Consider the following 27,867-nt stretch of genomic DNA (forward strand, 5'->3'; position numbering starts at 1 on the left):
TATCCCAAGGATCAATCAAATTACGTCTGATGTTTTCGCGCGTCGCCCGTGTATCGTCGCGGTTCTTTGCCATCTGCGCTGCCTTCATTTAAACTTTCAGAATACATAGGGTTCTATGACGTCAGCGCAGGTCACCTCGGCACACAGCCTTACGGATGCTTTCTCAGAAGGTCGAGGCACAATCCAGGCATGCAGCCGTTGTCATAATTATTACCTGAAGTACTGGCAAAATAAAGCCTACTGACCTTCTGAACCGCCTTAGGTAGTCAGTGCAATTTTATTATCCGGAGAATTTTACTTTGCAAATTGATCTTATGGCTTGCGCCGCCTCGAGAAAGGAGTACTACTATCAAGGCGCAAACTATAGTTCGGGCCGATCGGAGAACGCTAATTTGTAAATTAAAGCTGTGTTATCCCAGATATTTCCCTGCATCATTTAATTATAGGCAGCAACGGCAAGGTGATGAATGCCCCAAAAATTCGCCTGTTTCATCTAGTCGTGGTCATATTAGGAAAAGATGCAATGCCTATACTCTGCAAGGAGTTAAAGTTTTTGATTTGATTTTGGTTTCATTATTGTTGTATTCAATGTTGTTTACATACACAGCATTAATAACATTTATCCTTCTCACCTCGAATTTCTTGTCAGCTAGAGACTGGGAACGGAAAGCTTGATGAGTGTCGCAACTCGCAAGTCTCCCCCTGCCACATATAATTGCAGCCAGGGATAAACTGTGGTGTTTCTTTAGTAAAAGTTAACCAATTCTGAAGACAACGGCGCAAGAAGATGCGTTGTCAAACATCTCTTATTGTCGGCTACTAAGAGGCGCCCATAAACCCTGGCAGTCAGTGAATCATCTGGCACAGTCTTCATCATTCTTGTGCGACGCCGACGAGGCTAAACCGACAAACAGCATAATGCGTTACGTCACAGCATCTTCAGAGAGGTCATTGCCTTCGACCGTCATGGCCAGCAGCGACAATCCGCGCAATATCAAACAGAATCACGAAGTATTAGAGTTAGGAAGAACTGCTGAATGACGCACATTGGCAGTAATGGCAGCTGACCTATGTCTCGCCATAGAAAAATCTATCACAATTGCAGAGAACATTTGCCTCAGACCTTTATTGTCAGTCGACAATGACGTCGAACGGAACCTGTCACGCGTAAAACGCCCGTCAAAATCATTCCGCAAGTTCCTCGAGACGAAAATCGCAATACGCTAGGAGCACGAGTCGCAAGATCGCAAAGTGTTTAGAGACCCGAGACCTCTCCAGAAGGCCTGTCACGCCGTTGTTACCAGGATGTGGATGCCATGTGATGTTTAAACAGACAGTAGATGGAGGGGATTGACTCGAATATACTGTACTGGTTGCAGAGAGATAGCCAAGGACGAGCCATCGCGCTGTGTATGGATTTCCCACCAGCATTCACGCGCGTAGTCCACGATTGGTACAATTATTATGCTAGCGTAACAGATTTCGATGATCGTTAATGACTAACTTGTCGCTCAGCACAATCTTCGACTGGCCTATCAGACCTTGCGACCCGTCATATCGTAGCTGCAGCTACCTAATAATCGATAGCCTGCACGAAAACAGCTCGGGCTGTTCGGAGTGGGCCAGTACAAAACTTGAGACGAACATCGCTCGAACACCGAGGGCTCCGGCCCACGCTGTCAACCATATGGATGTGGCCACGCCGTGATTTTCGGAAAATGTCCGACGATAGTTTCAAGTTATCAGACTGGCTAGTACTGGCAGGCTAGTTAGTTACATTAGATGTGAACATGGCAGTGGCGAATCAGCAGTCTTGAAAGTTTAAGCATCAAAAGGGCACGAGTTGAGTGACGACGAGATCGGCAGAATATACTAAAACTGCACTATAAACTACGTAATTTCTAGCTAGACAACTGTTTTTGTATTGAATATAGTAATTACTGTGAGCTGTGAGCTGCTCGCGGACACAAATGAGACTGGGTACGAAAAATGGTCGGGACGACTTATCGATCACAAGCCGTTCAATCAAGACGATGACGTCGCTCTGTTGACGGCGAAAGGGAGGGGGGGTACTACCGTATTCGGTAGAGATTAGCAAGGACGATCGTATATGATACTTGCCGCTCACACGACAAATATTGTGCCACATTGTGCCACACCCGCAGGTGGCGATCCTGTAAGGGTTACCCGAAGCGGTAGCGCGCCGTGGGCCCGTCACACACTGGCAGACTTGCCCGAACAAGCTAGCGCCTTTGGAAAAGAACATTCGCGATCCATCCAACTCGCTGCTACCAAGTAAACTTAGAACGTTTGCGCTAGCACTAGTTAGCTCTAGCGCAAAGCCTGCCGGCCTTGCCGACTGTGTTAAACACAGGTCAGGATATTTCACAGTTGTGTAATTCTTTCTGACTCGTGCTGTGCATTGCAGAGAGAGAGGTTATTTCAGGAAAATACAATCATGTAGCTCTGCTAAAAGCAATGTGCCTAGCTTTATGGCATTCTTTATAATATATATCTGCTTTTCGAGATAATTACTACACTATGTACTCATGCAGATCATATTATGGAACAGTTATACTGCAATAGCAGCAAATGGGTCAGAAAAAATGATCTACCCGCGCGGCAAGGTAGATGCAGGTACCGTGCGTTAGCGATAGAGGACCTAGCCCGAACAGGAGAGGCGCAACAAGGTGCGGATCACAGAACATGGGTCACAAATAGGTACGGGTACTCACAAACGAAAACACGCCGTCATTGGGAGCAATCTCACGACCGAACAAACGCGTTGTGGGGTACCACGCCAGTCAAGCTTCGTGTTCTAACGTTCCTCGCCCGAGTCGGGCGTCGGTCTCTCAAGCCTGCCTTGTCTCCATCGTCTGTCCGTCTCTCTTCGTGGGATCCCCCCAGGCGGTTTCTGCCGCCACCCGTATTACAATTATAAATACTAGTCGCCCCCTCCTTGTTCCCCCCCCTATTTGTCTTTCACTCATTCTCCACATCTTAAATTGTGGCCACAATACTTCACTTCTTTGATACGCATTCTATCAAGTGTTATCATCTTACCTACTAGTCATCATGGCTCCATTATACTCCAATTCCGTTGCTAAGATCTTTCCTACTCGCAAGGATGTCGCTATCTTTTCAGGTATGTCTTGATTTATCATGTCGCCATTGACCAGCCGATACTAATAGCCCGTACAGATTTCGACGGCACTATCTTCATGCAAGATACTGGTCACATACTCTTCGACCGCCATGGCTGTGGTACCGAGCACCGCCAGCGGCTAGACGAGCAAATCCACACTGGAGAACGAAGTTTCCGCGATGTCTCCGAGGAGATGTGGGGAAGTTTGAACGTTCCATTCGACGAATCCATGAAGGCAATGAAGGAGCATCTCGTGATCGATCCTGACTTTGCTGACTTCCACGACTTTTGCATCCGTGAAGGTGTTGCTTTCAACGTCATATCTGCTGGCCTGGAGCCTGTCCTCCGAGGTGTCCTCAACGAGTTTCTTGGTCACCACGCCTCCAAGCGAATTGACATCATCTCCAACGCGGCCGAGATTTCTGCGGACGGTTCAGAGTGGAAGCCAATCTGGCGACATGATTCTCAGCTCGGGCATGACAAGTCCCTGTCCGTCAAGGAATGCCGAGCTCATCTCCGAAAACAACTTCCTGGAAACAGAAATCCGTTGATAATCTTCGTTGGTGACGGCGTTTCCGACCTTCCTGCCGCTCGAGAGGCAGATGTTCTCTTCGCCCGAACCGGACTCAGACTTGAGGAGTATTGTAAGGAGCACAATATCGAGTACATCCCCTTCGACTCTTTTGCCGACATTGAGCGGGAGGTTTTGCGAATCCTCGACTCTGGTGACCTCGAACGATACAAGAAACCCCACAACCGAACACCGCAGCCATCGTCACTCGGCAAGCAGAAGTTCTTCGGCTCGGCCATCGACACCCGAAAATCTCGTCGCACCGAGAAGGGTCATATGTCCCCAATAAGTGCTCGTTTCAACAAAGGAATCACCATTGCACAATAGACATTTGTGAGGTTCCTATTTCCGCATTATAGACATTGCTCGTTTCTTCACGTACACATTTTTACTCGGGTATTTGGGATCAATATGGGTTATGGTTTAAGTTATGGGATTCGGTGTTCGTCTTGTTTTCTTGTTTATGGGTTCACACATTGTATATGTTATAGAGCGTTGTGTGGGGTGCTTATATGCTAGCTGGATACAATATCATTATTGAATGCTTTATGGTCAACAGGACCACACAGTAAATAAATGCAGATGAACCTCATGTTTACATCGCAATGTTCCTCGTAAATTGTATTGCTGCCAGAAGAAACCGCAACATTTCTGTCAATTATTACCCCTTGTTTCATCATAAAATTCTTGCCAATCAATTGACGTTTCATGTTGATTAAAGTTGCCACCAGCCGGAAGAATGTCTTCCGTTGTACTTGTAAATACAACCCTTGCCCCAACTGTACCACATTGCTTTTGCTGGCCGTATCGTCCATCTCACAAGCCCACTCACAAAGTGGTGAGTACTATCGCCACTTACCAATCTGGACTAGCACACACCAATCCCAATCAAGCTGCATATCTCTTCAGGCATATTTACCAAAACCGCGCTGCATAAGTTGATTCGCCGCTTCTTAAACCCTTGCCCTCAAATTGAAAAAAATTCTATTCACTGCTGCTCATTGTATGCCTCCATCTGCGCTATTATAACCGACCAGAGTGCCGTATATCGCGATCCTTGCGCTGCGAGTTTCTGTCTGGCAAAAACAAAACGTAGAACAAAAAGACCGGGGGGGCGGGGCGGGCCGGCGGTTTTATGCTGTTGCGTTCGTGCGGCAATGAGGGGGTTCGGACGTTAGGTTCCGTGGGAAAGGTCCGGATGTGTTGACAAATTGGGAAGTTTGTCCGGGACATTTTGTGGTTGCCGTTTTCTTTGAAAGTCAGTGGAATCGCTTTGTGAAGGGCACCATCAAACGCGACAGCATTAAGCTGCAGACTGAGATGGAATTGGTCTTGTTAATGGCGGGTGAGTGGTATATTTCTCTTTGCTGAACGTCTATGTTGTGCGAATCAGCGAACGTTCATCGTTCTTATCCAGAAAGGCAAACTATGTAATCAGTACTAAAACATTTTATAACTGCCGTATTATATTTGTAAGCGCACAAATCATGCAAACAGATTTATGCAATCCTTTTACGTCTAGCCAGCACGAGAACATCTCCGACAATCTGGAACAAAGTTAAGTGATGCGTCTTAAACTCTTAATGTTGCATTGTTCACTGTAGAGCCACTTGTTACCCGCAACCATAGTTAGCTTCCAATGCTTGGTGGTTTGTTCAATAATGGTGAATGAACAGTGTAGATTGTTGATTGGCCTTCAGTGTAGATATGTGTTACGGGAACTGTCATATTTGTTCTGCCACACTAGATCTGCGCAACAAGATATAATTCATTAACTGCACCACGACTAAACGACGCATAGGATACATTATTCCGTCACTAATCTCACACAGGACATGAGGCTGGTTATTCTGTCTCTATTCTACAATCAAGCTGGCGTACTCCGCGGCGCATGTGTCAAACAGCGTACTCTTCTCTTCCAAATCTGTGAGAAACGGATTTTCCGCGTCCACGCTCTGCAAGGCCCTAAACAAGTGTGTCAACGCGCCAGATATTCTAAAATTATCAGAGTTTACGTACTCTAGGTATTGCGAGTAATCCCGTCCAAGCATGATGTAAAGAATGATTGCATTGACTAGAACATCCGGACTGGTCGAGTCCCTCTCCAAAGCCGAATTGATAGCATCCTCAGCTTCTTCCAACCTGCCAAGTTGAATGTCCGCAATAGCCTGGCCAACGAATGTTCGGGCGTTAGAAGTGGACGGGGTTTGTGCCAGCTCTTCGTAGATATAGAAGGCTTCTTGATACTTTTCGCCACCCTGATCATGACTCACTTAGTATTCTACTCTGCTTAGATGATGCTTCTGTAACTTACCAAATGTAAATCGACCCAAGCTTCTGATAAGTTGACCAGCAGATTGTCCTGGCCCCATTTCTTTGCGAGCTGAACTTCTTTGGAAGCGAGATCAAGCTTGTTCTGCATTAATCGGATTTGGACAATCAAGGCGACGCTTTCGCTCAGTTAGATTATTACTTACTCCTCTATCCGATATCATTGTGAACTTACGCAGCAAGATTCCCCTCATGGTTGCTGAGTAACGACAGCGCATCCTCAATATTGCCAGTCAAATATAGCACTATCGCACCCAACACTTGCACTGTCGCATCGTCGCTCGAAGATTCAACCAACTCCCCCACCAATTCCAGAGAGCTCTCAGTTTCGCCGGCTTTATACAGCGCGAATGCCTTCACGGCCGCAAGTGCCGCGTTCCCTTCCGTGTCGTCGAGTTCAGCGACAACTTGTTCAGGCGACCCGAGCGCAATTTGCGCCCGGTAGTGGTAGACTCTGGCTTGCGTTATTGCGGAATCTGAGTATCCCGCTAGTGATTGCTCGAGGACTTCCTTGTACGCGCCCTGATAAAAGAGGTTGTGGATCGCAAAAAGCTCTGTGGTAAATATAATGTTAGTACTGTCTCCCTTAATCCCCTAACCAAAATCTGTGCTCTCCGATATTCATATTCTCGATACAAGAATACTTGAAATACATGCCTCCAGCGTCTGAAAATGGATCCATTGTGTTTCTATGTGTGGGGTGGGTGCTTTGATCACTGTCTATACTGGATCGAGGAGCTGTGGTCTCCGTGCTGTTTGGCGGCCGCGCAGAACTACTATAACGCCGTATCCGAAACTCTGATTTCTGCGGGAGAGTCGCTCAGAACAAAGAGTTCATTGTCCAATTTTATTATCGCCTACGCATGAATGCTTGAGACTCTCTGCAGCTAGAGCTACTACGCGTGCTGATCAGAGTAGAATTTGAATATTGAGCCTTATTGTGTTCAATATAGAGGTGAGTACACTTGCGCATTACTCATGGACTATGGGCTGATTTCTGTCATCTATATGTTGTCATATCCACAAGGTAATTATGTTTTGCAAATTAATAGTTTTGTTTTCAATGACTATTGGATGAACTCCAGTCATTTTGATGATTCGAAATATTTGTGCTGTCGAAGTTGCCAGCGATTGTTTTCAGAATTTGGCCAATGATGCGGGGATTCTCGCAATAATATTAAGCGCCATGCGTGCACCGCTGTTTAGTCAATACTGCTAGCAACCTTGGACTGATAAATATGTTGACCACTACAATCGTGAGAATTAGTACGAATTAGTCGCGGCCGCTCTGTGATCCAGGGAACGTTGAAATACGCGATGATATCATTTGAATGATATCGGCGGAATAATTTATACGATAAGAGGCGGTGACATTATCGATAATTCGCAGCATCTAGCACTGTACCAAAAAAAATACGGGATCGCGTATACAACTTAGTTTTAAGACCATATTATAAACCAAATCATCCATTTCATCTAAAATCTTAAAGGTTGTTTCCGTACGAACGGGTAGATGATGCTCCTTCGTAGATCAGTGTTCCACGTGCTCCCGTGCGTTTAATCTGAAGGATCGAGCTTGTTCGCAAAGGAACATACTTCGCGTGTTGCAAACAAAAGTCGGATCAAAGCAGATCATCCATACGTACCAGTGATAATCAGGCACTGTCACCAAGCAGTTGTATTGATGGGGATCTTGTAGTTGGCTAGCACCCGAAAATATAATGGTACGTGGCTTGTGTAGTGCGTGACTGGGGTTCGATCAGCTGTGGAGAGCCAGCTGGACAGCATGTTGCAGTGCTTAGTTCAGCAATTCCGTTCGCTTCAGAGAGTTTATACATCAAATCTGGCTTTTCCTTATTTCAGCAAATAGCTATAATATGTCACCGAAAATCGCGATTATCGGCGCCGGAACAGCGGGCATAAGCTGTGCGCGTTCGCTCGTGGAGTATGGATTTGATGTGACAATTTTCGAGGCGCGAGAACGCATAGGTGGTCGAGTGAGTTCTAATGCGAATAGATCGTGTCATGCTCAAAAATTTTAATTGTACATGTAGATCCACGTGTCAAATGTGTTCGGTAAACCAGTGGATTTGGGTCCGAATTGGATGCATGGTGACACATTTCAGAATTCAGCTCTGATGTACTTCAAAGATGCTAGCGTGGCATTACACGATATAGGGTCCAGTGGAACCATCTTCTCTCCTAGCGGCAAACAGTATCCGCCTGAGAAAGTGAATTATATTGAAGAGTTCATGTGGGAATATGTCGATGAAGCTATTGAGTATTCGAAGGCGCACACTGCGACAATTGATCCGGATATGAGCTTGTATACTTACGTTGAGAAAATCGTGACGGATCGATATCCGGATAATGCAGAGATACGGGAGCAAATATTGATGGCTACGCGGATATTTGGGTTCTATATTGGAGAGGATGTGACCAAACAGAGCCTAAAGTTCGCATTTTTAGAGGAGCCTTCACCAGTATGTTCCACGCTTATTGAAATGCACATTTTCTAAGACAAATTTTCAAAGGCTAAGCTATTCTAGGGTGAGAATTTGTTTGTCGCAAGTGGATTCGCGTCGATATTACAGAGTATGGCCAGTGAAGTTTTAGATAAGGTTGACTTACGGCTAAGTACCCCGGTTGTGGGAGTGCATACTTTTGACAATGGTGTCAATATCACATTGACTGCAGGCCAGAGCATCGCATTTGACGCAGCTGTTGTTGCGGCACCATTAGGTGCTTTGAAGAAACGAACTATAGCTTTTCGTCCAGAACTACCATCACGATTATTATCTGCAGTTGACTCCCTGGGATATGGCCGACTAGAAAAGGTAAATGAACATTATATGTGGTGTCAAATTAGATCTTGGTCAGCTAACATTATTCTCCGCTAGGTTTATATTAAGTTTCCAAGGCAATTTTGGAATTTGGATTATTTCGAATTTTTTTCACCCGAGTACGCGCCAGATTCCAATCCTGAAAAGTGGCCGATGTCTGTCATATCCCTCGCGCATCTCCCGGAACCATACAGTCAGCCAGTCCTATTATGGTACTTATATGGAGACATGTCGCAGAAAGTTGTAAACATGCAAAACGATAGAGAGAAGATCGCATTTTTTGAGCCGTATTTTTCACGAATATCGGGTTATGAACATGGTTGCGACGACCCCGAAGCGATAGTGTGTACGAGTTGGTCGAAGGACACATACGCCGGATATGGTTCATACTCATGTTTCACGACCGGTTTAAAAGAAGGCGATAAAGATATTCAAGAACTAAGGAGAGGGTTGCCTAAGCGAAAGGTATGGTTCGCAGGAGAGCACTGTAGCGATGTGTTGCAGCTGGGGACAGTTGGTGGGGCGTACGGTTCAGGTACACATGCTGCGAAACTAATAGTTGAGCAATTTGCTTGCAAGAATTAGCGCGATTTTGAAATTTTTTTTTGCATTAGTTACGAGTTTATACGAATACATCTGAATATATTGTCCAATTCTCCCGGCATTATTTCATCAAGCGTCCATTACCGCGTTCGTAATAAACGTTTATCAACAAGGGGTATGGGCTCAAAGGTCAAACCACGCCCAACTTAGTGCGCAACCCGCACGGGCACCAAAAAGATGTCCACAACCACACAAATTTTTTCCAAAGCACAGCTGTCAACCTCCACAAGCACACTTCACTCTCATCTTCTGGAACAATCCTTTACTCTCCCTGTGCAATTTCGTCACATAATTCACAATGGGTTTCGGTGATCTGACTTCTGCTACTGGTAAGCTTATTTAATTGGTGGCATTAGATAGGATGATTAGATCCCCGTGGTCTGACTAGAAAACCTGTCAAGATCACCAAAATCAGGAGTACATGTACAGAATGCTAACAGCTTAATTGCATAGGTCTTGCCAGACTTAATAACTTCTTGTTGACCGAGAGTTTTATTTCTGGGTAATTACTATTTTGTTTACTTCAGTCTTTTCCGTCGAAATCATGGCAGATCTCTCTGAATGCATTCATGAATGGAGTAGATGTTGTCGCCCGCTGCGGGATATACGGCAAATTCCATAATGTGTCTCGACAGCGGATACTTCACTCTGCTATGGTCTAATTTAGGTCCCTGCTTATATGATGAAAACCTATGGTCCGTGTTTATGATCGCGGCTTAAGACCCCGCACAAGAATGAATACAAACCCATTATTGTTCACTTTTTTCTGAATCTGAAGCGATATCTTCGATATTGCTTTCCTTTGGCGGAACCTGAAGTCATCGATAACGACGGCCTGGTTATGCTAACTAGTTGAATCTTAGTTATACTCCCTCGCAAGCTGACGTCATTGTCTTCAAGGCGGTTGGTTCTAACCCTGATGCTAAGACCTACCCGTAAGTGGATAATATGTTGAAATTTGTCATATGTAATGATTTGCTGATGTCGTGTTTTATAGCAACGCTGCTCGCTGGTACTCTAATATTGCCTCATACGAGAGTGAATTGTGAGTAGGATTTGCTTCTTTATTACTTCTTCCAAACGCTAATCATACGCGGCGTAGCTCCGACCTCGCAGGCGATGCATCTGCTGATATTACGAGTTTCGGACCTGAATTATCCGCTGAGGAGCCTGCGCCCGCTGCTGAGGAAGAGGACGACGTCGACCTGTTTGGTTCTGACGACGAGGAAGAGGATGCCGAAGCCGAGAAGTTGAAGCAGCAACGATTAGCCGAGTACGCTGCGAAGAAGGCAGCCAAGGGACCAAAACCTGCTGCTAAGAGTATCGTCACCTTGGAGGTCAAGCCATGGGACGATGAGACTAACCTAGACGAGTTGCTCGAGAATGTAAAGGCCGTTGAAATGGATGGTCTCGTCTGGGGTGCTCACCAGTGGATTGCTGTTGGTTACGGTATCAAGAAGTTGCAGATCAATCTGGTCATTGAGGATGAGAAGGTTTCGCTGGATGATCTCCAGGCTGCGATCGAAGAAGATGAAGACCACGTTCAATCCACGGATGTTGCTGCCATGCAGAAATTGTAAAGTAGTGGACAGAGGAATGAAGGTCAAAAAGGTGTTGCAATAAAGATAACGGTTAATTATGTTTGGTGTTTGTGTATTTCATGTAACGTTTTACTGGTGGTCTTTATGTGCGATGCTTTTACACCAATGTAGTTGCTATAATATAATGATTACATATGAGTAACCCGAATCCCTGTATTGTCCGAGTAGTTTTATCATTGCATTAGTCAGAGAAAATGATACATGGGTTGGACAAATGATGGCTCGATCAGCGGATTTTGCGGTCGGCGATGACCGCGTGGGAAAAGTAACGCGGGGCAGTTTTATGGCGGGACAATCGGACTGCTTAGAACTTCTCTGTTTACTTCGCATATTCACCGATCTGCGGCATTCGCAGCAAGCCAAAGTACTTTGTACTTAGATCAACAGGCATGTTGAAGTGCCAGATATAGCAAGCAAAATATTAGCTCGACGAAATCCAAGTGATATTTCTTCCTGTTATCCAATTCTCATCATCGGTGCGCGTTGCTCCATAGCAACGCAAATGGTTTCGTATATGGCCAATCCGAAGCAATCGCCGGCGGCACTCTCGACTCCGTCACGTCAAACGAATTTACTATCTCCTGCTCCGCATCTATCGGTGAGCTTGACCAACCAATCACAGCCAGGCCCCTTGCCGTATTCCCCGTCATTCAATAACTATTCTGCAGCATCACTCACTTCACAATCTGCATCTCAAAATGTAAATAATGAGAGACTGATGTCCGAGGATTCGTATTTCAGTAACTTAGTGGCAGTGAAAAATGGGACCTCGTCAGCAGTGAAATTGAGGTCCTTTGATCTTGTCGAGGAGAGTAACACTTCGATGTCGGAAAATGACGTTGCGCTTAGTCTCTCGATGTTTGGCGCTGTAAAGGGACACAAGCATACCAGGATTTTTTGATGGATGTGGGATTATTGTATATATTCTCTAAAATTGACATTTTCCGGTTGGTATAGAGGCGTTGAGATTATGTTTAACGTGGATATGTATAGGAGAGCATTGAACTAGATTACGATTACATACAGTGGTCCCCTGAAGCTTTGTTGTTGTAGTTGCGAAATTGCAACAGTTACGGCATTTAGATTTCTTCATGTGGACTTTCGGGCATTTTGATTGTTGCTATATTGTAATTAGCAGGTTAGTGGCTGAGGAACCGTGAACTATACACTTCACAATAAAGCCCAAATGTATTGACGCATCAAAACAAACCAATGTGCACATAGGTACCACCTAACTCTAATTGCCTTGAGACTATTATGTCAACTTGTAGCCATAACATATTTACGCAGTTCCCTAATCATATATTAGTTACATTGAGCGATACACAGCCAAAGGTGCATACCTCCAAGAACTTGTCTACAAATCCCTTGCGAGCGTAACGCTCCGGATACTCTTCTTGACTGAAATATTTGAAGATCTGAGCTTTCTGCTTCCAAAAGTTCACAGTTTCCTACAGCATGTTAGACACTTATCAAAGCTGGCAGTTATTTATCTGAAAGAATATATGATGATCCTCCATACCTGGTACTCCATGTTTCCCTTCGCTAGCAATACACTTATGACCGGTAAACTTCTGACAAAACGCTGACGCTCAAATTCTTGTCGGAGTTTGGATCGAATCATGGCCAGTGGCACATCCATCTGATATAGACGGAGAATCGTTGGCGCCTGCGTAAATTAGTCGAAATACTTTGAATCCCAATTTTCCACCTCCAGTCTTTCAAGCCCCTAACCGGCCTTTACTACTTGGAATACAGGCATACCGCTCGCAAAAATCGTCGATACAGATGAATAGCTTCCGCTCGCGCTTCCTGGGGGGTCTTGATAATCTTGGTCGTCCGGGCCAAATGCGTCGCTTTCGTCGGCATGTTTCTGAACAATTCTAATTAGCGACGTTTCCAACAAGACTCGTGCCATTGTGATACGCACATTAAATATAAGCGTCACCAAAAATTTTTGGAATAATCGCGTAAATACCGTGTCTGCCAATAATACACGGATTTGGGCTGGAGCCTTACTAAGAAATTCGAGGCACCTAATTCGTCAATTTCCTTGTCGACAGTGCAATGGGAGTTACCCGGCTGATATCGAGGGGCCCTCAACATAGCCGAGCGTTGCGAGCCGCAAGCAAGCGTTGGATGCCTCGAGACATCCCCGACCGTTACACGACACTTATCTTCAATTCAATGTCTATAGAGTGGTATTAAATTAGAGTCAACATATGTCATTATATCAAGCAAGTGTGCACAGTGTGCGCAACCTGTTAATATCCTCGCGGTATGCCTTGAACCTATCAACATTTAACTGCGCGCGATCGCTCTCGACATCGCCTCTCCGACAGACTGTCAGCAACGAGCAGCCCATAGCATTGGACTATCTGCAATTTGATCCGCCATCTCCAGACTCGGTGAAGAACTCAAATATTGCACCAATTGTTGTCCTGCATGGTTTGCTGGGTTCGAAACAGAATAATAGAAGTGTTTGCCGGTATGTGTGAGCAGGCGCAGTTTACTACCTATTCTTAACGATGGTGCTAAGTTGTGCGAAACTAGACGCTTCGCGAAAGAACTGCAGACGACCGTGTATGCTTTGGTATGATGTCCTAATTAAGAACACTATAATGCGGTATTAATTATTAACAGCAACGTAGGATCTTCGAAATCACGGCGACAGTCCGCACGCTCGGACCCATGACTATAAAGGTCTGGCGCTAGACGTCGAACATTTCATAGACACAACGATTAAAAAGCCCTCGGTTATACTGGGCCACTCTATGGGTGCCAAAACAGCGATGGCTGTTGCATTGCGTCGACCGGATATTGTGGATAGCATGATCGCAGTCGATAATGCACCTATAGATGCCGCGCTTGGATCAGACATTCCGAAATATGTACAGGCACTACGGCATATTGACAGAATGGGGTTAAGATCTATCAAAGATTCGTTTGAAGTCTTGGGAAAATATGAGCAGGTTGGTTGTTTACAACTCTTTGGGACAAACAATAGTCATCGCTGACCGTAACTAATCTAGAACATCGAGATTCGTAACTTTCTCTTAACTAATGCCAAGTTTAAGAGTGATGGAACTGTCGGATTCCGCGTTGCTCTTGACATCTTAGCGAAGGCACTGGACCATATCGCCGAATTCCCGTTTGATTCGCGGGATGACCGATTTATAGGACCGGCATTGTTTATTCGTGGTACCAGATCCCACTAGTACGTCGATTGTTTCTGCTTTCCCATAGACACAAGCTAACGAGCTTCGCAGTATACCAGATGAAGCTATTCCTACTATCGGCAGATTCTTCCCTAAGTTCGTCTTGAAAGACATCGATGCTGGTCATTGGGGTGAGTCATTTTAAAGGTCAAGCGTGAACGGCTAAATTAATGAGTTGCAACTAGTTATATCGGAGAAACCTGCTGAGTTCGTTAATTATGTAGAAGAGTTCTTACGAACCCCTCAAGAGTAAAATATAGCGTTAGTTGCATCAAGTAAACATACACGGATTCCCCTACACCTACCCATGCACGTGCTACTAGAGTAGTTATCTAGACAATTTATACAATAAAGATTACGAGAAATTTCATTATCCAATTTTATTAGACTTTTAGTCTCCATGTACACCAACACGAGTTACATATACAATTTAAATCTTTAACAAACTAATGCAAACGTACACGTCCACCACTTAAACCGATTCAAGGATGGTCTCCTTGAATTCACGCTCGACCTTCTGGCCCGTCTCCGCGGAGCCGGAGCCCTCACCGTGAAGAGCAAGGAGAGCACCGAGATCGAACTTTGGCTGCTTGAGGAGCTTGACCTTTCGGATGGAGACGTTCTGGAGAGGATAGATACCCTGGGTGGACTTCTCGATTTCACGACCGATAACCTCGGGGATAAGCTTGCTGGTGAGCTGAGCAAGTGTGCCGCTAGTTGCCTGACGAGTCATAATCTCGGCCATCTTCTTTCGGATTTGACGGATCTGTGATGATTGAGCATAAGTAGTCTTCTTAATCTGGTTGCTCATTCTCTTGGTGAATGCAATGGCGAAAAGACGAACGTAGTAATCATCAGTAGTCTTAACGGTAACATTGGCCTCAATCAATGTCTGCCACTTTCTAACGAGAGATCGGAGCTTGTCGGAGGTGAAATCAAGGCCGTGAAAGTTTGTGAGAGCATTCTTGCCCTGGATTTCATCGATACGAAGCTTAACTTTGCGAAAAGCGTGGTCTTCCTGGCCACCCTGGAGATCGGCGAGGGAAATCTCGACGATACGACCCTTGAGGGAGTCGTTGGCGTTCTCTGTAAAATACTTGTAAGCCTCCACTCAGAATACATCAGTCGCAATTTTGGGAACCTACTCAATCCAGTAGTACGGTTAACAAGAGTTTTGCCGACATCACGGTTCTCGAACATAGAAGGAGCCTACAGCGGCGGTTATTAGACACATAATGAAAACCGTGCGACGCATTTTGCATACCTTCAAATTATACCAGTCCTTTCTGGAGAAAGGGTCAACAACTTTCTTCTTAATGCCCTTCTATATCACGACGGGAAGTTAGAAACTGCTCGAGTATTCGAACCCGCCTTCGATCGGCGTCTGATCTGATTGCCGCTAACATACCTTTCCCTTGCTCAATCTTTTGTTTTTGCCGACAGCTAGCAAACATATTAGCATCAATGTAATGATCAATATAGAACGGTTCGTATCATATAGCAAATTGGCGTACCCATGATGTATTAGTTCGACAAGGACGATGAATATCACTAGGGACTGTAGATTGTGCTTCTATGCTGAAATTCAGGCTGAACAGTCGCAATGATTTTCGTGTTCTGTCGCCGCAGAGCTAAGACTTGAGGGAAATCGGGGCCGTGACTGCTTTATGCCCTAGCCAAGAGAGCTTAGGGCTATTGCGAACAGCCCAAAGACTAACCTGCCAGTTTGTCATCTGTAGTAGATCGTGATAGATACTATACCCGCATAATTACAACTTTCTGAACGCCACACTCCGCCGCAGCAGAGGCTGACCGCCTGGCTCGCTACCGACAGCCACAAAGCCGCTCAGGCTACTATCCACCGCGATGTATTACTGACCCAGACGCGGAACCCGAAGGGCTACTATTTCTCTCTCTAGAGCAGCCTTTTGAATAATTCCGTGCTGCTCTTAAATATCTAATATAAGATTTGTTTCATTGACAAACACCGTCTTACAAATTGTTGATTTGCGTGGCCTGTTTGATGCAACCTTGACGCAACCTTGAATATATTTCATACGACGGCCATCGGGTCGGATCACGATTGCCAACTCGACCGGCGATAACCAACCCCACTGCCATTAATTCATTATCCTCATCTACCAGCATTCAACTCTCTTACTGGCCGAAATCGTCGGCTCTTACTCGTCGCCGACACATGAATTGTTAGCCATAGTTCCCTATGTACTCTCGAAGCGGGCTTTTGAAACCTGGGCCTGGTCAACAGCATCATGCCGAAAATGGCACTACGCCATATGCCAGACCACAAGGACAACCGCCTCCGGAAGCGCAGCAATTGCCCAACGGTCCTCAAAACTTTGCAAGGCAACCGCAATATGCACAGCAAATGCAAAAGTCGCAGAATACGTTGTCGCAACAGCAACGGCAACAGCAACAGCAACTACAACAATATGGATACGGTGCAGGCACTAATTTTCAACCTCACCCTGGTTCGCAAGCGTCACAGTCGCACCCACAACAATCTGTAGCGGCTGCTGCTGCTGCTGCTGCCGCTAATCAAAGGCGACATTTGTCATCGCCGTTTCCTGTCCCTCACGGACCCGGTACACCTGGAACCCCAACTGGGACCAGCGTTGCAAGTCCCTCACGAGGAGTGCTATCTGGAGGCGGAAATGGGCGAGACGACAGTTCGATGACGACATACTACATGACTCCACCAGCTGATTTACAACCATTGTTGAAAGATAACCCGGATTGTATGGTCATTAGAAAACAACGCAGTGTTTATTCGCTAACTCACATGACTGTAGCTGGATATCCAGATTTTTTTCCGTGGACGGGAACACATGCTGAAGACTCACTCACTGAAAAGTATATTCAACATGGGTTTGAAGACAAACCATTTCTAGCTGTACGTTATAGTTGCATTGTATGCGTACAGTCTGATTCTAACTTTGGAAAAAGAATGAGACAGGTTCCGCTCGATCGACGCTATATGCATCATTGCGACAGAAGTCATCACTGGCGGCACTATCGACATTTATGATGAATGCGATAGACAAGCGCCAAGAACTCAACAAAATAACTCCTCCGACTACCTTTAAGCCGCCACCGCGTGTAACATTAACCGACCATAAACGTGAAGCATGGCTACGCGACTTGGCTTCTCCGTCTGTTCCTTTACGACGACTCTCACGGACCATTCCGCACGGAATTCGAAATCGAGTGTTGGTCGAGCAGTGTTGTAACAAGGTTGTTCCGATTCATCGGGCAGTGTGGTTTGCAAGGTGCGTCGGTGCAAATGAATTGCGAGGCCTGAAAAGAAAGGGTACACATACATCGATTTCGGATGCAGAGACACAATGGGTTCGTGAATGGACTGTTCAGCTGTCTGCGTTTATTGAGAAAGTAATTTCAGACTGCGGTCAACCAGGCGATACTGCGACTAAGCCGATTCCCAAATGGCGCGAAAGAATGGACTATGTGTATGAAATCTCGAGACTTCTAATTGAATCTAGCTAACTTCTTCACAGGATCAGATTTGCGTCGCATTTATACTCTGAAGATCTAATTGACAGGAATCTTTTTCTTGACTGGACAATTACGCAGTTTGAGAAAAGTTCCCCGGAGCGCATTCCGATATCACTTCTCTTTGTCCGCATTTTCTGGCCTCAAATTGTTATTCATCCAGTAAAGTCTCGCAAACTTGCAGATGCACTTTTACACCACATCAAATTTATTTCTGGGGAGCTGGAGTCACAAACCCCGCACAGAGAAGTATACCAACAACTGCTTCACAAGCTCTCGACCTGTGTATATAACCTGTCATGCGTTTCATCGGACGCCTTCCTCGTACCTGAGAATTGGCCTTCAATAAGGCCAGTCTTGCAACGAGCATTAGCTATGGTCAGGGTCGATAACGGAGGAAAAGGAAACGTATTCGAAAATATAGCCTTAGCCAATATGAGGCTAGCTCATCAGCAGTCACTGTTATCTCTTCCAGGTGATTTGTCAAAGAACTCTGAAGAAGAGCATCGTGAGCGGTTGCTAGTGATCCTTCGTAATGCGACAGCGCCGTATGACGTCGACCAAATATCTGATGAACTTCTCATCGCGGTATCGATGCCACCAGCTAGCTACGACGGAAATGATTACAACAGCCTCATTCGAGTATTATGCGAGTGGGCTGTTTGTGGCTTACATGGTCAGACGGAGCGGATAGATCTTGTAACCGATTTGCTCAAAACGTGGGCTAATCTCGGCAAGCCTGTGTTTGACTCACTTTTCACTTTATTTGATGTCATTTTGGATATGAAGAGCTTCGACCTCGACGGCTTTAAGATTTTCCTGAAACAGCTTGTTGATAAACAGGTCTTCGCTGCTGATTACTATATCCGGAAAGTCATAGCCAGAGGCATTTTTCTTCTACCAACCTTGAAAGACAAGTTTCGGTGTCATGGTTTCATATTGGCTCATCTGCCTTTGGACGAGTACCCCAAGTCGTTGCAGAACCAACGTGATATCTTGCTCCGAACCGTGCCGCAAGAGGTACCAGAGCAGAAGCTGAACTGAAAATTTGTTTGTAATATTCTTTATTTTACAGGGATTTGGATTATTATTTTTCTGAATTTTTCTGCATGGGCATATAAGGTGACGCTATAAAATACTGGGCTGGGGTATGTTCAATGTTCTTCTGATTTTATATGCATTAGTTGGAAATGTGTTTGTTTAGTAACATGCAATTGTGATGGATGGACATGAAAGTTTTAATGATGTTTGTACTCTTGTGTTTTGGTGTTCATCGGTTACATTTAGTAATTGTATTAGTAAATTGCATCATTGTTGATCTACATTTTGTGTACATAGTTCGACCGTCTGTGGTCGATCTAAGCTGTAAATTATACCGTGATTGCCGCCGTATGACTTATGACAATGCAGTTGAATAATTCTATTGCGATTTATATATTCAAGGCTTTTACCTAGTTGTGAACGACAGGAATTTTGTACATTCGATAATACGATACCATAAGATATAGTCATACGCTCGTAGATCGAATCGATTTATTCCAAAGTCCTAGAGCGGATAGACAAGAACTATGATCGAAATAGTTGCTCACGCCGTTGATCGAAGATCCTATCTTTCGTACCCAATATATCTAGTGTTACCAATACCATCAAATATGAGAACAGAGCTGCAAAAATTTACTCCCAATTCCGAGAACGCCATGTTGCTATAGTAATCACCATCACTTATTTTCTACAAGTCATATACCGTCTCCCTCACTAGTACGTCCATAAAGTTAGTAAACGGCTTACATCATTCATTTCGTGCAAATAACTCCGCCGCAATAGCCTCGTCAACATCGTTGATATTGAATATCAGACCATGACCGCTGCATTGGGCTTTACCCATTATCCTCTTCACGAGTTTCTCGGGGTCCAAAACATCTGCTCTTGGATGCTCGTTGAGCCGGTCCCAAACTTGGGAAGGGTTAAGGAACATTGTGTCGTCCGAGCTACCATTGATCGGACGCTCTAGGTGGTTCTCAGAATGGCCGTTATGGAATTCCTGATGAATCATATCGTCAGTCTGAGCTTCCAATGTGTACGATCCAACGCCAGCCACATACAGGGAAAACCGCTTTCGAAGGATGTTCGTTATTATTAGCAGCAACAGAATTTTGCCGTACAGAGTCTGCTGCGTCCTTCAGGGTTTTATGCTCTGCTTGATACCAATCGAGTTCCTTCTTCAGCCTTGCATTTTCCCACTCGACCTCTTTCGCGTATTTCTCTGCTTGCTCTAGTTTCTCCTGGAGCTCTTTGACATGCTTTTCACGTCGTTCTCTGAAGGCACGCTTGACTCGAATTAGTACGGATAGGAATGGTTGAGGAAATGGCTCTGTCATACCTGTGCCGCTCGATTTTGTGACTTTCGCTTCTAAAACGGGTCAACCTAAGTAGCACAAAAGTGGTCCAGTTGGACCGGACTCACCGACTGCAGCTCATCGTCATTAACATTCGGCTGCATATCCTCTCCATTATCGGACAATTGCTGCTGCGCGACCGCATTACCGTTATAAAATCCCTCCATACTCTTCGGCGACCTCGACCGCGACTGTGATTCTGATCTCGGTGCCGGTGCATTGAACATCGTCGTATCTTCCGCGAACTCCGCCATTACTTGTTCTGGATAACTGTTTAATTGATGCAGTTCCGCCGCGGAACCAGTGGCGCTCCAGCTGCCTTGACTGGTTGTGTCATTTTGTTGCATGTGAATTTGATGCCGTGGAGGTACAGGACCGGCTAGCATGGCATCCATCCCAATTTCCGGGAGTGATTTACTGGCACTGAAGTATTCCGGACCATTTCCTAGATCTCCTGGATGACTGTACACACCCGATCGGGGAACGAAGTATGCGTAATTGTCTGTCATCTTTTAGTATGTGGCTGTATTCTGCGAATTTTGCGTAGATCTTAGTAATAACTCTTGAGCCAAAAGCGCGGAAGGACGCCTACAAACAGGCGGAGCTCATGTGCTTATGATTGAAATGTTTCTGTTGATTCCCGATGTCGATGGGTAATTGTAATTTGACAAGACTGTACAGACTAATCGCGAGGCGAAAACAATGAATGCGGCGGCCAATTGCAGAGCGTCGAACCAAATAAAGTTGGCGCGTTTCTCCAGTCGCTGTTACCTGCCGAATTATCCATGGAATAGGCAACTATCGAGATAAGCCAACAGACTGGTTACCCATGTGAAATATGTGTAGATAGGGGGTTTATAGAGCCGAAGGCAGCTTGGGAATGAGGATCGGTTTAGGGCTGCACTAGTAAATATAGTTACAGTAGTTAGTTACAATGGCCGCTAAATAGCTTAGTCGGCCACCAAACCCCTTATTTCGAACATAATGAACAAAATGCCGAGATCCGGCAATTTAATGGCACGGTCACATTGAGTACATCCCCATTTCGCGGGGTCAATGATTTTATCGAAGAAGTATGGCAAGCCGATAACCAGACCATATCAACAAGTGGATCATAACATACCTGGTCCGTCGCCAGTCACACAATCATCGGACTTGGCAACTAGTTGTACATGATCTAGTATTACTTGAAGTTTATCCTCAATATCCTGTGACACGTCGAACTTCTGTCGCCGGAGAATTACATCGTGGTTAAGTTAATAGTGCTATAACTGCTGAATAATGACGTCGATAGTCAGTTGTGGCAGACATAGTCTTCGCCTATTAGCGGTTTTGAGTTGTTAACAATGAAATTAGTATTCAAGCTCTATAGAGACTTTAGTCAATTGAATCAGCAAGCAATTTTCACTGTGCTTTCTTGTAGCTAAGTCTGCAGATTAACACTCCCATCAATACTTATCTTGGCGAAAACCATCGCAGTGCACAGCAGTTTCGTCAACAAACCCTAGCCCGGTGAAGTGTGAAAGTACTAGATTGTGCGAGGTTCTGCCATCAAATAATTGTATTCGACGATTATGCATTTCATTTGTCCTAAGTGCTTAGTATGTTTGCGACATAACTAACGCCTGCAAATTGGACATGGCGTAAACATGGTTGCCAAATCTCTCTAATTAAATGGAACAAATGGCATGGAATTCGGAATTGGACGCAACCTAAAAAGCAGGCGACTGTGCGACATGGCCCTATTTATTAAAAGTTCGCGCGCGTAGTGAAAACGGTTTATCGATCCCCAAAATAAGACTATTCACGGCCCGCATTGCAGCTCGGCCTGAGATGGGTGCGAGTTACGAGTCCGACTATCGATACCTCAAAACAATAAACTTATCAGACACCGCACTGCTACGATTTATTCCTTGCAAGAACACCGCATACATTATTGATTCGGCTGTAATCGTGCGTAACAGCCTATGTAATGGCAGCAAACAGAAGTTTGGGCCGGGACATTGTCATCTACCTCGCCACAGATCGCACCGTCAGCATTGGAGGCGCTTTCACAAACCCGACTTTCACGAAAACGACATTTCTAGACTCGTTGGACGTGCTGATCACACATGACTTACCACTTCGTGTCTACAAGGTTAATGATGGCCGTGTACAAATTCAGCGAACTCAAGACCTTCTATTGCCTGGAGAGTATGAGGGTGAGAGTGATGGTAAGAATAATTAGGTGAATAATTAGCTGCGAGACGCCTGGACAAGGTAGTAAATTTACATCTTATCAAGGACACATCGAAGTCACAGACGCGCCGTACTACAAACGAACTTCTTCTGCCATGTCTTCTCTCTCTCCATCAGGTAGAGTTAAGTCATTTCCAGCCGCAGTTCGAGACCGTGATCGCAAATGCGTAATTACCGGGGTTCCAGTGACGCAGCGTGAGCTCTTGCTCCAGCGTTGGACGAAATATGATGCAGCGCACATTTTTCCGGTAGCTCTCGAGTCTATCTTTCACAATTACTCTTTCGGGGAATTAGTCGTTTTAGACGAACGTGATGGTAGGGTCAATTCTTCTCAGAATGGACTTCTTCTCATGAAGAATGTGCATGGTCTATTTGATCAGTATGAAATCTCAATCAACCCGAACGTATGAAGTGTTTTCCACTGATGTCGAGTACAGTCAGCACTCTAACTTGATTTAGGATGATTATCGCATAGTCTGCTTTCTTGATGATAGCTTGGGCCTCGCAGGACGACAACTGGATCCTATATGCCGAGAGCTTGAAAATCCGCACCGCGTTAATGACAACGTTCTCTATTGGCACTTCCAACAGGCTGTTTTGGCCAACATGAGAGGGGCGGGTGAGCCAATATTTGATGAAGACATCCCTCCCGGCTCTGATACTATGGATGCCATACTCAGCGGTCCTGCGCCTGCCGAGCGTATGGAATTTGAGTTGTCATATAGGCTGGCTGACGGTATGCGGTCTCAAGGTTCCTTATTAATAAAGTGATCGCTACCTTGCGAGTATGGAAGGCTGTAACGAGCCATGTAGGCCCTTGAAATTGTGAATTAAATTTATTAGGTGGGCATACCCTGAGTACGTGATTAGATGTGAATATTAGGCGAATAATATTCGCAGCGGTTGGGACTTGCGAATAACGAATACGAATAATGCCGATTACTGTGAATATTCGTATTCGAGCTGCCCTACAATTGATAACTATGTATTACATAGACGTCAAATATCATAAAGGCACTTCAAGAGCAGCTGGATGCTCCATGTGTCAGAGCTTAGTCTCCCTGCTAATGTTCGTCGCTTCCACGACTTCCGCCTCGCTCACAACCTCTTCCATGCCTTCCATGATCATGCCTATGCCAGCGTTTACATGGTCCTGAACAATCTCAAAGGCACTCGGCCGAGTGGAGCGGTCAGTTATCTCAGCCGCACAAAGTTAGAAAAGGTGCGTCACACCTCTTGCATGACTGTTCATTGCAATCGTACAGGGAATATTTCAAGTGCAATAATATACTCGCGTGCTAATGCGGAGCTCTTCTTCTCAGCAGCCCTAATTTCGAGCGTATTCCAGTTTGCGTCCTGACAGACTATGCCTTCGCAGCCGATTCTGACATCGAATAGGGTCAAGTCGTGATGAATTGCCGCACTTGTAAGCAGGCTTGTTAGTAATAGCCATGACCTACACTGGCTACTCCGCATTTTCGAGTTTGCCCGGCAGCCTGTCAAATGAACGACGACCGTCAGATGAGTCAACATGCACGACCATAGAAATCCCCAATTTTTCCATCTCGATATCGTGTGCCAACTTGTCGAGACTGTTCGATTCCCGAAAGCTAAAAAATGATTTCCGAAGCGGCTTTTCGTGCTCGAATATCTCGTCCATTTCTTCTAGCGTGCGCAGCTTGGTCTCCGGCGCAGTGAACCAGACAGTCACGGCCGCCAGAAGGTTGAAGGACCTGAACAAGAAGAACAGACGCCCACCTGATAGAGCGGAGTAAAGGCGGAACGCCGAAACAACTTCTGTGGGTGGTCCGCACAGCCCCAGTGAATACACTAATCTGAGAGCTACATTACAGGTCGGGTTTGAGCGATACACATGTTCCGCAAGCAACGCGTCGAGTCCCAATGATACTGCTAAGAAGCATGTGAATTTAGATTAGCGTTTTCGAAACAGAGTTGTTGCCGGTGGACTGCACATGTGGTGTGGTATGTGGACTGATATCGGGTCTGCGCGAACCAGGTCAATCTGCGGCAACTATGCAGATCGACATTAAATTGGATACTTTTGTGGCTCTAAACTAAATCTGTTGGTCTGTGATCTGTCAGATCGACATTGTTGGAGATGATCATGCATGCCATCCGTTCTTATTTTTACTAGATAGCCTAGTAGCGTCAATTTTCTAATCAATCCTTCTGCATTGACTGCACGTATTACATAGACGACAGCCTGTTATACCGCCTGCACTTTCCTCTCATCCTTTTCAGGAGAGATAGCCTGTGGGGCGCTTTGTGGCGTTTCCGTGGAGACTCCTGTGCGGTTGCAGGTGCAGGCACAATAGTATTCAAGAAAAGCAGTGTTATTATATCGTATATTGATCCATGTAAATGATCGTAACTGTTAGCTCGAGTGAAAGGATTATGGCGCGCAAATTTCATCTGCAAGAAATACTGAGTACAGATCCGGGAACAGCGGGAATATGTGACCGGCCAGACGCAGCCCGTTTAAAACATATATAAGATACTAATTCCGGTATGCGACCACTGAAACTCTCACTGTAGATCGCCGCAGTTTGCAGCTGTGTCCTTGCATGTATGGTTTTAGACACAAAATATAGGAATCATACATAGTATGTTGTCTTATGTCACAGTTTGTCTAGGATTGTGGTTTTGTTCTGCCGGCGGCTGGTATGAATCCCCAAAGAAAAGCCGCACTATCGCAGTTCATCGGCAACCCTCACTAAATTGCAATCCAAACCGTCGGGGTGGCACGCTGGTATGCAGCCTCCAGCTCAGTCCAATGGCAACGTATATTCCCGTATCCACTTATGATTTTTAGCTGAACTGCCATTTTTTAATTTTACATGTCGAAAGAATCCCAGGGTGATCTGACGTCATTGACATGTTGGGATACAGTCGAGTAGGCTTAGACACCAACTTGGTTTCGTCTCTACATCATGCATTTGGCACAAAACACGTGTCTCATCGAACTTCTCAGCAAAAGTAGCATTTAGGCTGTAATGACGTTCGAGAATGCATGTGTAAGCTGGGTGAGTCGTCCACTGCTGATCCCCTCATTTGGCTTATCTTTGCCAACTAAGAACCCTAAGCCCTAAGCCCTATAACCTAACGCAAAAATACGTTTACGTGTGCTTGCTATTACTGTAGTAGAACAGCGGCATGTCATTTCGCCTTGCTTCGGTGAGCGATCAAACTACCGCGACACTCGGATTGTGGATTGCGTAGTTAAGATTTGTGAATCTAAGAGATCAGTGGCAAAGTGGGGAGGTATTCCAAAGGAAGCACCTGCGGTTGTTGCGATCGATTTACCGAACACTGCAAATCTAACGATAATATAATATGCGATATCGATACTTATCGTGGGTACCTTTCCGGTTCTACTGATGTTGTTAAGCGGTCACATGAAGAGACATTGCGGTGAAGCAAAACTGTCATCCACTTCCGTCACATATCTCCAGCAGAGAGATGTAGAATACATAAAAGACTAGCATTACCAAACGATATGCATACAAAAAATGCAATTCTCACATGGCATGATATATATCCCATGCTAATACTGAATATCATAATATCATGTTCTAACTATAATACACAACATGCCAAACGCTCGTGTACTCCTAATATAATATAGTATCCAAATACCGCAAAGAAGACCAATAAAAGAACAATGTATATCCAAATTGTCCGATGAAAAATCCCACAGAGTAAACCAAATGTCCCGAATGCGACGACATAAAAACGTTTGCACATCGTCGCGAATTCGATCTCCCCTTACTATTGCCAGTTATGAGCGGAGTAGGCCCGCGCTTCGTCATTGAGAGACATTGCTGTCGGCATGACTACGCCGCCGGAGAAAGATGTTGCCGATGTCGACGTGTTTTGGGAATTAGCGACGCCAGCAGCGGCCAGTATTCCGCGTTTCTTGATCAATTTCGCGTGATCTAATACAAACCGATTAGCATTAACTCCATGAAAAAAAATTTGGGGACATACGCAGACCACACGCATTACACAACGTCCGCGCACCGTCTGGCCCTCGTCTCCACTCAGGGGTGTCCGATATCCCACACTGATGGCAACGACTCGGCTGGATCCCCCTCGCGCGCTTCTTACTCGGCGGCGGCGTACTCCCTCTAGACGTCTGGACTATCCCGACACTAATTCCTCTCTCTGTTTTGTCTTCCTCGTCAGCATATTGTGCTCTCTCCACGGAGTTGCGGGCGGCAGTCGCTGTTGCTCGACGCTGCAATTCCGATGCTTCAGTAGCGTCCCTCCACGCCTGCAAAAATCGGACATTTTCCCGTGCACGTCGAAGGATATCGTCGATCATTGACAACGGCGGCTTTTGCCCCGAATACGGCGCCTCTGACCCAGATGGCGGCGGGGGCGAATGGCGGCCGACAAAATGGTAGATGTGGGACGAGTTCTCTTGCACACGCTCGATATCGCGTCGGTATTCGGCTACCGCGCGGGCGCGCTCGATTGACTCTGTGTGTGACATAAGTGGTTGCGGCGGGATCTCTGCTACGGGCACCGGTGGTGTCGAGAGCTGTGAGAGCGGCTGTGGTGTCGGGCCAAATAATCTGGGCTGTGAAACTGTTGCCGAGAGGGACGGTAATCGTGGCCGATCGTCGTCCGAGTGGTCTGTCACTGGCACCGGCGCTACGTCGATCTGTATCGGCGGGAGGACGCGAGGCGGTTGCGCTGAAATGCCTGGGGAGGTTGCGGCGGTTGCAGTTGTTATAGTTGATGACGCTGTGCTGGAAGCTGGCGACCAGCCTGCTAACGGATCTTTACGAGGCACACGGACGGGTGTGCTTAGCGTTGATGAGGAAGTTGTCGCCCAAACGGCTGGATCCGTCGTGCGCGTGTCCCAGACGTGCGAAGAGGAGCTCGAGCCGGATAGTCGCGTTGTACTTTGATCAGAGTAATAGGACAACGCGCCATGCGGCCGCGCTTCATAGTACAGTGGACCAGGCGGTGGTATGGCAGACGGAGCTGAGACGATGGAAATCATATCGACGTATGGGAGTACTGCCCGACGAGGTACGTTGGGACTGGCAGTGAAAGCCAGAGGTGGATAGGATTGCTGGACCTGTGATGTTGGCGTAGGGAATAGTCGCGACGAGGGATTGTTCATGTCGTCGCGGCGGCGACCGCTGCGGATCAACAGGACTCGCTCGCACAGAATAGCCCAATCGAATTGAATGAAGCCGGCGAGGAATTGGGAGCTGCTATCGCTTGACGGAGAATAGAAGTGTGCCCTCCAGTTTATTGAATTATAACCTGCTGTTGTGCAAAGAAAATGCTTGGCAACAGAGTAGACACGTAGGACTATTTACCTCAGCCAGGTTGGCGGCTGCGGTGGTGAGCAAGTG

The 27,867-nt window shown here is 45.9% G+C and overlaps 12 protein-coding genes across 12 annotated transcripts; 6 read left to right on the forward strand and 6 right to left on the reverse strand.

The window, feature by feature from the left end:
* The first annotated feature begins 2,971 nt into the window (after positions 1-2,971).
* Positions 2,972-4,316, forward strand: V1513DRAFT_435922 (HAD-like domain-containing protein). The gene is made up of 2 exons (XM_066896699.1): positions 2,972-3,145; positions 3,202-4,316. The coding sequence occupies exons 1-2, from the start codon at positions 3,076-3,078 to the stop codon at positions 4,041-4,043; spliced, it is 912 nt and encodes a 303-aa protein (XP_066756065.1). The 5' UTR covers positions 2,972-3,075; the 3' UTR covers positions 4,044-4,316.
* Positions 4,317-5,329: 1,013 nt separating this feature from the next.
* V1513DRAFT_94376 (coatomer epsilon subunit-domain-containing protein) lies at positions 5,330-6,847 on the reverse strand. Its single transcript, XM_066900637.1, has 5 exons — positions 6,705-6,847; positions 6,223-6,601; positions 6,031-6,166; positions 5,736-5,974; positions 5,330-5,681 (listed from the first exon to the last, which is right to left on the reverse strand). The coding sequence occupies exons 1-5, from the start codon at positions 6,727-6,729 to the stop codon at positions 5,573-5,575; spliced, it is 888 nt and encodes a 295-aa protein (XP_066756066.1). The 5' UTR covers positions 6,730-6,847; the 3' UTR covers positions 5,330-5,572.
* Positions 6,848-7,924: 1,077 nt separating this feature from the next.
* V1513DRAFT_428982 (uncharacterized protein) lies at positions 7,925-9,475 on the forward strand (the record flags this gene model as incomplete). The annotated part of the gene is made up of 4 exons (XM_066896310.1): positions 7,925-8,044; positions 8,102-8,530; positions 8,597-8,884; positions 8,948-9,475. 4 exons carry the CDS (start codon positions 7,925-7,927, stop codon positions 9,473-9,475), a joined length of 1,365 nt encoding a protein of 454 aa, XP_066756067.1.
* A 316-nt stretch (positions 9,476-9,791) lies between these two features.
* Positions 9,792-11,073, forward strand: V1513DRAFT_372947 (uncharacterized protein; the record flags this gene model as incomplete). The annotated part of the gene is made up of 5 exons (XM_066894802.1): positions 9,792-9,822; positions 9,947-9,995; positions 10,357-10,428; positions 10,491-10,538; positions 10,596-11,073. 5 exons carry the CDS (start codon positions 9,792-9,794, stop codon positions 11,071-11,073), a joined length of 678 nt encoding a protein of 225 aa, XP_066756068.1.
* Positions 11,074-12,200: 1,127 nt separating this feature from the next.
* V1513DRAFT_435943 (uncharacterized protein) lies at positions 12,201-13,147 on the reverse strand. The gene is made up of 5 exons (XM_066896700.1): positions 13,025-13,147; positions 12,859-12,967; positions 12,617-12,763; positions 12,438-12,545; positions 12,201-12,388 (listed from the first exon to the last, which is right to left on the reverse strand). The coding sequence occupies exons 2-5, from the start codon at positions 12,961-12,963 to the stop codon at positions 12,377-12,379; spliced, it is 372 nt and encodes a 123-aa protein (XP_066756069.1). The 5' UTR covers positions 12,964-12,967; positions 13,025-13,147; the 3' UTR covers positions 12,201-12,376.
* Positions 13,148-13,236: 89 nt separating this feature from the next.
* On the forward strand, positions 13,237-14,690 carry V1513DRAFT_435948 (Alpha/Beta hydrolase protein). The gene is made up of 6 exons (XM_066896701.1): positions 13,237-13,582; positions 13,648-13,687; positions 13,746-14,066; positions 14,127-14,311; positions 14,364-14,443; positions 14,498-14,690. Exons 1-6 carry the CDS (start codon positions 13,317-13,319, stop codon positions 14,563-14,565), a joined length of 960 nt encoding a protein of 319 aa, XP_066756070.1. The 5' UTR covers positions 13,237-13,316; the 3' UTR covers positions 14,566-14,690.
* On the reverse strand, positions 14,555-15,908 carry V1513DRAFT_435950 (40S ribosomal protein eS1). The gene is made up of 5 exons (XM_066896702.1): positions 15,827-15,908; positions 15,721-15,755; positions 15,577-15,636; positions 15,458-15,521; positions 14,555-15,398 (listed from the first exon to the last, which is right to left on the reverse strand). Exons 1-5 carry the CDS (start codon positions 15,828-15,830, stop codon positions 14,785-14,787), a joined length of 777 nt encoding a protein of 258 aa, XP_066756071.1. The 5' UTR covers positions 15,831-15,908; the 3' UTR covers positions 14,555-14,784.
* Positions 15,909-16,082: 174 nt separating this feature from the next.
* V1513DRAFT_393396 (uncharacterized protein) lies at positions 16,083-19,268 on the forward strand. Its single transcript, XM_066895312.1, has 4 exons — positions 16,083-17,068; positions 17,123-17,223; positions 17,277-17,797; positions 17,846-19,268. Exons 1-4 carry the CDS (start codon positions 16,534-16,536, stop codon positions 18,882-18,884), a joined length of 2,196 nt encoding a protein of 731 aa, XP_066756072.1. The 5' UTR covers positions 16,083-16,533; the 3' UTR covers positions 18,885-19,268.
* Positions 19,269-19,490: 222 nt separating this feature from the next.
* V1513DRAFT_94319 (uncharacterized protein) lies at positions 19,491-21,187 on the reverse strand. Its single transcript, XM_066900636.1, has 4 exons — positions 20,305-21,187; positions 20,221-20,250; positions 19,943-20,167; positions 19,491-19,881 (listed from the first exon to the last, which is right to left on the reverse strand). Exons 1-4 carry the CDS (start codon positions 20,743-20,745, stop codon positions 19,630-19,632), a joined length of 948 nt encoding a protein of 315 aa, XP_066756073.1. The 5' UTR covers positions 20,746-21,187; the 3' UTR covers positions 19,491-19,629.
* Positions 21,188-22,200: 1,013 nt separating this feature from the next.
* Positions 22,201-23,457, forward strand: V1513DRAFT_435969 (uncharacterized protein). The gene is made up of 3 exons (XM_066896703.1): positions 22,201-22,449; positions 22,520-22,878; positions 22,934-23,457. Exons 1-3 carry the CDS (start codon positions 22,209-22,211, stop codon positions 23,243-23,245), a joined length of 912 nt encoding a protein of 303 aa, XP_066756074.1. The 5' UTR covers positions 22,201-22,208; the 3' UTR covers positions 23,246-23,457.
* On the reverse strand, positions 23,298-24,134 carry V1513DRAFT_461755 (uncharacterized protein; the record flags this gene model as incomplete). The annotated part of the gene is made up of 3 exons (XM_066899905.1): positions 23,298-23,672; positions 23,738-23,897; positions 23,944-24,134. 3 exons carry the CDS (start codon positions 24,132-24,134, stop codon positions 23,520-23,522), a joined length of 504 nt encoding a protein of 167 aa, XP_066756075.1. The 3' UTR covers positions 23,298-23,519.
* Positions 24,135-25,999: 1,865 nt separating this feature from the next.
* V1513DRAFT_95198 (uncharacterized protein) lies at positions 26,000-27,781 on the reverse strand. The gene is made up of 2 exons (XM_066900638.1): positions 26,483-27,781; positions 26,000-26,430 (listed from the first exon to the last, which is right to left on the reverse strand). The coding sequence occupies exons 1-2, from the start codon at positions 27,627-27,629 to the stop codon at positions 26,264-26,266; spliced, it is 1,314 nt and encodes a 437-aa protein (XP_066756076.1). The 5' UTR covers positions 27,630-27,781; the 3' UTR covers positions 26,000-26,263.
* Positions 27,782-27,867: the final 86 nt, after the last annotated feature.

Source organism: Lipomyces chichibuensis, assembly GCF_038497645.1.
Source record: "Lipomyces chichibuensis strain CBS 12929 unplaced genomic scaffold V1513scaffold_2, whole genome shotgun sequence".
Taxonomy (NCBI): domain Eukaryota; kingdom Fungi; phylum Ascomycota; class Lipomycetes; order Lipomycetales; family Lipomycetaceae; genus Lipomyces; species Lipomyces chichibuensis.